Source organism: Nanorana parkeri, unplaced genomic scaffold (genome assembly GCF_000935625.1).
Source record: "Nanorana parkeri isolate BGI_ZX_2015 unplaced genomic scaffold, ASM93562v1 scaffold30, whole genome shotgun sequence".
NCBI classification, from domain to species: domain Eukaryota; kingdom Metazoa; phylum Chordata; class Amphibia; order Anura; family Dicroglossidae; genus Nanorana; species Nanorana parkeri.
Window position 1 is genome coordinate 1,557,883 of NW_017306298.1, and position 10,173 is coordinate 1,568,055.

General features: G+C 42.3%; 1 protein-coding gene across 6 annotated transcripts in view; it reads right to left on the reverse strand.

Moving 5' to 3' along the window:
- Positions 1-925: 925 nt before the first annotated feature.
- The window catches only part of PAX6 (paired box 6), a 40,566-nt gene continuing 31,318 nt past the window's right edge, over positions 926-10,173 (reverse strand). For 4 of the 6 annotated variants that reach the window (XM_018567920.1, XM_018567913.1, XM_018567933.1 and 1 more), the window contains 4 exons: positions 8,806-8,956; positions 7,401-7,516; positions 1,835-1,985; positions 926-1,502 (listed from right to left, as the gene is read on the reverse strand). In XM_018567920.1, coding sequence (XP_018423422.1) covers positions 1,417-1,502; positions 1,835-1,985; positions 7,401-7,516; positions 8,806-8,956 — 504 coding nt within the window. In that variant the 3' untranslated portion in view covers positions 926-1,416. The remainder of the gene's footprint in view (positions 1,503-1,834; positions 1,986-7,400; positions 7,517-8,805; positions 8,957-10,173) is intronic. The other 2 variants (XM_018567941.1, XM_018567950.1) reach the window with 1 other exon arrangement.

The window sequence follows — 10,173 nt, forward strand, 5'->3', positions numbered from 1 at the left end:
TCACTTTTATTTGTTGCTTAAGGATATTTTTAGTTCGATGTAGTTTTTGTATTATAAAACTTTTTGTTCATTTAGCCTAATTTTTAGAATTAAATTGAGCTGAACTTTTTTTCGTGGGTGAGTTTAGTACAATATGTAGTTCAGTACCAGACCATTATTTATATGGTGTTATTAAACCATTTCAGTTGGCAATACCCAGTGCAGATTGCCCTTTTTAGTGATAAGTAATGATAAAAAAATTGTAGCCTGTAGCTGACATCTGCACGGCACAGTCTTTTCAGTTGCCCTAATTTATTTAAAAATAAATTACAATTGAAACAAAAAAAACGGACTTAACGTCCAAGACTGTTAACAAAAATTTGCAACACCACGCTAAAGGTTTAAATGAAATAGTATAACAAAGGAAATACAAAGGCTTTGGTATGGTTTTGTACAATCAACAATGGTTAATTCTGATATGTATTTGTGAACAACTTGAAAAACACTTAAAATGAAAACTCTTGCAAGCACGTTTTAATCGGTATAAGGAATGGTCTCTATGCACAAGGATGTTTGGACTGTGAACATTTTGTACACTCTATCTAGGAACAATGGGATGACCTTGCTTTCCAAGAGAAATAAAAGAACTCATGATGCATGAAAATGTGTATAAAACATCTATACAGTATCCTCATCAAATATAAATGAAATTAACTTTATTATAGAAATCATTCTGGGAGATTTCTAGGGAAGACACAAACATACATTTCGACATAAAACAAATTGGATTATATCGAAGATATCATCTACCTTTCATCTACCAAACGTCTCTCTCTTCCGTTTTTCTTTTTTCCATTTTTTTAAAACTTTTGGAACGTTAAACATCAACCTTTGGGGATTACCAAACAGGAAACTGGGGGAAGGTGAGTATTTATATAATTATTTTTTTTCCGGCAACTGGCCCAAGGGAAGTTGATACAAAAATTAGGAAAATTGGTCCAAGGATGGACAAAATCAAGGGACGATATATATCTTGATAAAAACCTCTTTAAATTCGTGGCTTGATCATGGCTTCCAATAAAAAATAAAATAAAATAAAAAATAATGATCAACAGAGAGCAGATCCGGACTACCCGCCTGCGTTGTTCTGTTCAATATCACATAACAGAGTCAGTTTACAAAGAGTACATCAAATGGATAAAAGTTTGGATATCAAAATGAAGGTTTGATCCAACTGATATAGATACCGCTTTCAGTGTGCAAATGTCTGTTGTGCAGTCTTTCCCAATATTATCAATATACAGTCGCTGTCCAGAGAAGTCTTTTTGATTTTTTTTTTTTTCTTTATCTTTTCCAAGCCAGTCCCTGGATTTTTATAAAATACTGCTGAACATCCAACTGTTTTCCATAAAGTCATTGGTTAAATTAACACGGTTTTTACTGTAATCTTGGCCAGTACTGAGACATGTCAGGTTCATTCCCGGGTACTTGTACTGGGACTGACACTCCAGGGGAAATGAGACCTAGAAAAATAAATAGAAAAGCAAAGGGGTATATTACTATGTCACGCAGTCTGTCTAGTTTATCACAATACACAACACATGCAACTTTGTGGCGTTAGGGTATTTGTAGGAACTGTTCTAATTCGGATGCAAGACTTTATTAGGCATGCATTGTGTAGCGAGTGGCTTTTTTTTCTTCTTTTTGCTTTGTTTTTATATTAGATATAGCTGATCTACAATGGTCTGCATAGGTGCAGACATTGTGCTGTGTGTTAATGTGTAGCTATCCCGTTCGGCAGTGACTGCGTGTGGGGGAGTGGCAGAGAGAGGGTGGAAAATAATGGCATGCCTACCTGTAGAGGTTGTACCAGAGGTGCCCATTGGCTGGCTGTTCATGTGTGTCTGCATGTGGGGAGGTGTGTATGTATCATAGCTCCGCCCATTCACAGATGGACTTGTGGGCAACATGCATGAGTAGGAGGAAGTCTGGCTGGGTACAGGGGGCTGGAAGAAGAAAGAAAAGCAAAATTACTGCTCAGTGCTATTTGTGATGTTTAAATACAATCACTGCACCTCCTGTATCCATCATCTGCCCATTGGCTAAAAAAAAAAAACCTTACAGTGTGTGTGTGTGTGTGCGTGTTGTTTCTGTGTCACTGACCTACATAGACTATTGTTGACGTTGATGAGCAATGTGTAACCTCATGACATTGTCTGCAGCTTGGCTTCATCTCCCATGGTGCAAAAGCATCATGGGAGCTCAGAAAGTCGTACAGTGATGCACACAGACTATAAGAATGCAGTGAATATTTACAGTCTAATTAATAAAAGAAAGAATGGTTTCCTACACTCAGCTGCAATTTGATCTTGCATGAAGCTAAGGTTGTTTCTTGATACAGGTGCAGTTTGTTTTCTGACAGCTGTTCACAGAGGCATGCCTTACTGCTTTATATCTGGCTCTCCCAAAAATCATTTCATTTAGACGGTAACAGAAAGAAGGAGAGGCTATTCAGTCATTCGTGCCAAGATGCCATGGCATTGCGTTTCAAGGGACAACTTGTGCCTGTGTCAACAGCTTATGCCAATGCAAGAGAAATTTGCAGCTAGTGTAGATAGTCTGTAGATAAATCTTACATCATTAAAATAAAAACTGCAAGTTGCTTTAAACATGGTCATCTTAGTAAAGTACCTGCACTTCAAAATAAAATAATTCCTAAAATGCTTTTTTACTGGCACATTAAAGAAAAGAAAGTCTTATGCAACAGCACGCTCGGTTAGGTGCAAGGCGCATAACTGTCATTTGTAAAACTGCAGAGTGCCCCTGGGAGTCCGGAACCTTGGTTGTGTCAAGGGGCACCTTTGCACAAGTACCACTGGGATTTAGGGACACCTACTCCACAGTCAAAGGTGAATGCCTCTGCGACCTGTCGAGTGGCTTCCATATTGGACTGTGCAGTGTGTGTGGTGTGTGTGTGTGGGTGGGTGTGCAGCACACTGTGGTTCAGCATCCTCAGGAGATGCAAATTCACAGACCAAAGATGTGTCCTGCCCCTTTTCGGGGCCTCCTTGTGCCCAAGTGTGTTGCCACATACTGTGTACTAATGGAAGGTTTTAATTTAAGCAAGCACTTCCTACAGGGAATGCTTAGTCTTTTTTTATACAAGTAAACAAAAAATAAAAGATGAGTTTGATGTAGATTTACTAATATGTTAATCTTTTTTAAGACCTTATTTCTGTACCTTGTGATTTATGTATGTGTATGGAGGCAGCCATATTACATGCAGTTCCGGATTTACTCCATCTGCTGCCTCAAGGCCAGGTTCCTCAATGCGCCCCCTCCACGCTCCCAATCCCTCCTCAATTGTACAAGTAATCATCGCCGAGATCACTTGTACAAAACGAGCTGCAGCTTCCCCGCTCTACATTTAGCTCTGCTTGCCCAAAGCAAGGCTAAATGTAGAAAAAAACGACCCACCCGGTGCCTGGAACTGCATTTTCCTGAGCTTCGGGTGATAGGAATTCCACACCCCTGCTGCCCCTCTACCCCCTGCTGCCCCAAGGCCAGGCCTCGGGGCAGCAGGGGGAAATCGGGCCCTGATTACATGCTCAGGCTGTACCCTCTGCTGTGCACTTGCACATGACGGTTGTGCTTCTCTTCTCCTCACAGTGCAAATCTATTGGGCTGATATATAAATTGTGTGAATATTCACTTAATTTATCCAGCCAGGTGAAACGCAAAATCCTCTTTACCTATTCCATTGTCACAATCTTTGGGCATTTAAAATGAACAGGAAGCTGCTTTTCACATGATTGGATAAATACATTAAATATTCACACAATTTTTTAGGTGAAGATTCCTAACTCCTAATAAACCAGCCTGTGTCAGTCTGTTGACTGATTGAAAACAATGCACTCCCTGTGTGCCTGATGTCTCAACACATGTTAAGCAGGTAGCACGGAGCCACTGAGAGCTTCCCCTAGTGTAGGGGAGGGCAAACTCCGGCCCTCCAGCTGTGGTAACACTACAAATTCCATCATGCTTCATCGGCCTCTGGAAGTCATGCTTGTGGCTGACAGAGTCTTGCAATGCTTCATGGGTTTTGTAGTTTCACCACAGCTGGAGGGCTGGAGTTTGCCTCCCCCTGATCTAGTGGGAAATCTACAAATATTTGTGTAAGTCATATAAAATTACTTTAAATACTGCAATAATAAGCCATCATTCACACTAGAATCGGCCCGCACGTATAGCTCCGTGCTGCGTGCATGGCCGTACCGAGCAGCTCCCGTGAAGGACAGGTGCTGCGTGTGATTAGTATGCAGCCCCCGTCCTTCTCTATGGGACTATGCGGCTGTACGCCCCCCTACGCTCACCCGCCCAGCACGTCCGTTTGCGCCGGAGCCAGGAAGCACGCACCCCTACGGACCTGCACTTGAGGTGAGCGTAGGGGGGCGTATGGCCGCGTAGTCCCATAGAGAAGGACGGGGGCTGCGTACTAATCACACGTAGTACCTGTGCTTCCCGGGAGCTGCCCGATACGGCCGTGCACCCAGCATGCAGGCCGATTCCAGTGTGAATGAGGCCTAAGTCAAAAAATTTGCTCCCTGAAAACACACTGGGGGCAACCAATCAGCTTCTCTGTTCAGTTTGTTCAGTTAAACTTTGAAAATGAAAGGTGGATGCTGATTGGTTGCCATGCACAGCTGCTATCGATTTCGTCTGCACCAGTTTTGATAAATTTCCCTGACTGTACATGCCTTTTAAGAGTAAATTTGTTAATGTAACGTCTGTACCTTTTGTGTACTACCCGAGGGGGACTAGTTATTAATGACGTTAAGGGACTCATTGAATGATTATCTGGCTTAGGTATAAATCAACCTCTTGATGGCGTCCAAATAAAATCGGATTTCTGGTTCACAGGGACTAAATGGGCCAACAAAGGGAAGGCAGCAGAGGCAGTTGCGAAGGGTGGGCGTAGAGGAGGCTCACCATCACTTTGAGAAAATAAGAACAAATCTGGAAAACTTTGGAGGTCTTTGCATGGGGCTGACGGGGGAAATCTGATTCTTAAATTCTTATTTTTCTTAAAGTTGCTATTGTCCATGAAATGTAGGAAACACACGGAATGCAGAATTATTACATTGCATACAATAGGGCTAAAAACAGGGTTTTCTTTTTTGGGGCGCATTATTACAAACATTGCCCGTGATGCAATACAACTTTTGTAATAAGAAGTTTTCATTCTTAAGAAGTACATCTTAATGTCTGGAAACCAAGAGCAACCAATCAAAACTCCCTCTGCTGAATGCAAGGCCAGCTCAAGATAAATTGTGATTGGTTGCTCTGTGTTACCAGACTCAAGAATTCATACTGACAGTGGAACCTCACACAGCCAAAGCAGTTGACTCCAAGGCATGCCACTTGCCAGCCAACTGATGGTAGTGGTTCTATTTCAGCCCTCCACTGAACGTTCAATTCCTCAAATGGCTGGTGTCATAGCTGATCACATGTGCAGCGCCATGGCAACTGCAATCCAAAAAGAGGCTAAGATGGCACCTTCCTTGGCAAAAAAGCATAAGATGGTGTAGTTCTGCTTTAAGAATAAGAAGTCTTTATGTAATAAGGATATATATGTACAAAAACTGGGGTTAAAGGAAGGATCTGGGCAGGGGTGGGCAACTCCGGCCCTCCAGCTGTTGTGAAACTACAAGTCCCATGAGGCATTGTAAGACCCACAGTTACAGGCATGACTCCCAGAGGCAAAGGCATGCTGGGATTTGTAGGTAAAGCACAGCTGGAGGGCTGGAGTTGCCCACCACCTGTCCTATTTACAATCCATGGTTTGAAAATTAACCAATAATTCTGATTGGTTGCCATAGGCATTGAGGGGAATTTATCAAAAATGGAACAGACAGAAACTGGGTCAGTTGCTCATGGCAACCAATCAGCTTCTCTTTTTTTTGTTTTTAAAGCTTAACTGAACAAAACTTAATGGGAGGCTGATTGGTTACTATGGGCAACTGCTCCCACAATTTGTCTGCTCCATGTTTATTCACAAGCCTCTTTGTGGCCCCTGGCGGCTACTGAGATGCAACTGTCACTGCAGAAAATAAAATGAAAGGAATCGTCTGATTGGACACCATGGGCCGTCAAAACATCAGTATTTAGCCAATATTATAGAACACAATATAAAGATATAATAAACTAGCGGTGAGCGGTGCCTGCCGCGACCAAAATATCAGGTTTGGGTGGATTTGGCTGTTAGAGGAGGGGGGGGGACAGAGTGGAATAAATATGAGGGGCGCACAGTTATTTACATGAACCGTAATCAGTCATAATGGCACAGAGCGGAAGAAATGCTAAATACCGGTCTGGCCATGACTCACTGAGGACATTTATTTTTGTCCAGGCGCTGACAGCCATGTTTCTTGTGGTGTACGAGCATCACATAGGGGGCCTTTTTACTAACATGGTGCCTTAGCGTGCAGTGCCCATGGCAACCAATTAGAAACCCTTGAATGAATGTGGCCGGGGTCATTTGCAGCCATTTTTTATGACATGTTGGTGCTGTTTAGCATACAATGACCTAACATCGCCCTTTCAGCTAGTGTTCTGTTATCCAGATCATTTTACATATCATGGGCCTTATTCATCACCAAAATACAAGAAGAAGAAAGATATCTGGGATAAATATGTAAGAATGTTTTGCTATACATAACAGACTTCTTGGTAAGTCGTGCAAGTGGCAACTCCCCAAACTATCATAGAAGTAGGCAAAACTTTGCCCTCAAGCTGTGGTGAAACTACAATTCCCATGAGGCAATGCAAGCCTCTGACAGCCACAGGTATGACTCCCAGAGTCAGATGCATGATGGCACTTGCAGTTTCACCACGGCTGAAGTGCCAAGGTTGCCTAACCCTGCACTATATTATCATTTGTCATAATATTGCTACATCAGGTCCTGTTAAAGCATTTAACGTTTCTATCAATATTCTTATTTTAAATCTTCAAATGTGTTCCTTTCCTACATAGGGCAACTTTCCTTTTACACGCCCTGTAAATAAATAAATATGTATAAAAAGCCATTTTTAAGATGCTTGTTCCCTGTGTTGTCACTGGCAGTATATACGCCCATTGTTCGTGTACATAATGTGGATTAATTTAATGAATGTGGATATGTTAAGCAAACAAAAAAAAAAGTAATGAAAACTAAAACTAAATATATTTGGTTTTCTTTTTAAACCCTTACTCATACATCGCCTACATATGTATAAAATAGACATGTTCAACATAAGGACTACCAGGCCTGACCATTCTAGGCATTATAAAGTGTTAATAATGATTCGTTTTATATACCGGACTGGTAACACAGAGAATATGCAAAAAGTACATTAACGGTAAAGCACATGTCAATACTCACTTGCATAGGCAGGTTATTTCCCATGGTAAAACTAGGCATTGGTGGCAACGCACTGTATGTGTTTGTAAGTGCTGTGTCTGTTCTTCCCAACATAGAACTTGATGTGAATGAGGACACTGGGCAAGAGAAAGAGAAGACAAATTAGTCTATTGATCGATCAGATGATCTAACGTCCAGCTGCACATTTCTGCCATGTGGAACTTCTTTTAAATCACAGAAATATACTCAACATTGAAAATAGCATGTATTAGCTATCTTGTTTCCTTAAGCATGAACAGGCTCTTGAACTATCCGCTGCACCAAGTAAGTGACGTTACAAATTAGCTTTTTGTCATGGGTGTATTGTTCAATGATGTCTTTAATGTGAGTAGACAACTGTAGACAATTTCTAGCTTTCGTCTATAGCAAGGGTGGGCAACTCCGGTCCTCCAGCTGTTGGGGAACTACAAGTCCGATGAGGCATTGCAAGACTGACAGTTACTGGCATGATTCCCAAAGGCATTTTGGGATTTGGAGTTAAAGCACAGCTGGAAGGCCAGAACCATGGTCTATGGCGAGCTCTGCGCATTTCCAACTGGTCGCATGGATTTTTTTGAAACATGCCTATACTATTTAGCCTTCCCCCAAATCCCCAACCACAGCAAAGACAGGAACAGAAACTACAGTGGTTGGTGTGGTCCTTTCCCTACCTCCTCCACTGCTGGGAGTAGGACCATCCTCAGCCCCGCCATCTTGACTGATGACATCTAGCTTTGGAAATGCGCTCCCTTAATGGGAAGGGGGTGCCTCCCCCGGCCTGCTTCCCCTACCCAAAAGATAGCTATCTAGGACTGCTGAGTTTTGGGTTATGCTCCTTACAGGAGCAAAAGAAGGTAGGGTCAGTGGACGGTAGGGGTGGCCTTCAAGTAGTGAATTTTCTACTTTAAAAATAGATGGTCTTGAGCAGGGGTAGGCAAACTCCGGGCTTCCAGCTGTTATGAAACCACGAATCCCATCATGCATCTTCTGCTGGGAGTCATATCTGTAGCTGTCAGAGTCTTGCAATACCTAATAGGATTTGTAGTTGCACCACAGCTTCAGGGCTGGAGTTTGCCTACCCCTGTTCCAGAGAGCAGCAGAACCCCGGACAGACGGAGGTGGGAAGGTCACACTTTCATCACCATACACGTGTTTAGGCAGCTCTACAGTATGTGAAAGCTGGGTTCCAGTACCAAGCTGAGTTCCTGGTCCACAGCTTTTGGACCAGGACATATACATATGTAGAGAAGTGGTTAAACGCTGGTAGACACAGAATGAAACAAGACATCTAATAAACTCTATTTAGAAAATCTGTTATTGTACTTTTCAGTCTTACGGTTTTACCTACACTGGAAAGCTGGCATCATGCCCTATTCTTCATGCTTACCTGGCGTGGTGGGTTGTGGTATTGGTTGGTAGACGCTAGTGCTGAAACTACTGCTAATAGGGATGTGACTGGGTGTGTTGCTGGCTTGCCTCCTCTGGTTCCGCAACTTTTCTTCTCTTCTCCATTTTGCTCGCCGATTAGAAAACCATACCTAAGGAGCAGAGAAGGTCACAAAGTTTGAGATGATGGTTAAGCCAACCCTTCTATCAATGCTGCCTTGTGCAAACTGGAAAATTACATTGCTGTATGTAAGTAACTGATTTATTTCTGCTCTATAAAGTTAATATGCTTTATGCAATGACGTTACAAGGGGGTGCGGGGGTGCGGCTGACTGACCGACAGTCATTTTATCAGTCACACCCCCCTCTGAAAAGTCAGGCACTCGGTCATGGAGGGCAAAAATAAGAGTTTAAAGAAGGCCAAATGACCTAAATTAACAAAAAGACAACATCCACTAAACAGAACAGTTATTGATATAAAGTGTACTTGAACCCAAGAACAAAAATGTTACATATTGCAGCTTACCAGACCTTAGATGTGGTATCTGCATTAGTTTTCTTTATTAAGACTCTTTCTTCCTTTATTTTCACCTGGTGTTTCTGCAAGTAACACACTTCCTGTCCTAGGGGGACAATGCTCACTCACTGGGGTTGGTTTACTAAAGGCAAATAGGCTGTTCACTTTCCAAGGGAATTCGCACTTTGCAGGGCCAGTTTCCCTTAACTTAGTGAATGTGGTGTAACTTCACTGTGTATAGAATACCCAATTGTGTGAAAGGAAAATAAAAAACAGCATTTTTTCTCATCACCCAAACAATTGGGTGATTGAAGTCAGCAGAACTTCCCCTCATTCACTAAACAAAGGGCAAATTTCCCCTGCTAAATGCAAAGTCCCTTGCAAAGTACACAGCCTATTTGCCTTTAGTAAATCAACCCCAATGTATTGTACCTGTGGTGGAGCAGTGCCTTTGCCCTAGCAGGGAAAGTGTGTGTTAGGACTAAAAAAAAACTCCACTTCTTCTCATCTCCACAACATAGTGGGGAGGTGTTCTGTACTTCATATCTGGGCAGGTCTTATAACTGCCTAAGATTTAAGTGCAGCACAGGTAGAGTACACAAGAATTTAGGAGCAAAACAGGAAAGAATGGTCACCAGCACTCCAAGTTTTCTTCAAAACGAAATCCTTTTATTCATTCTTGCCGGTCATATTAGCCACGCATGGTGATATGACTTGCAAGAATGAATAGAAGGATTTTGTTTTGAAGAAAACTTTGAGTGCTGGTGACTATTTTTTCTGTTTTGCAAGTATTTGGCGGCACCATCCGTGGCCACTTCAGCACACACACACACACACACCCCCCCCCCCCCC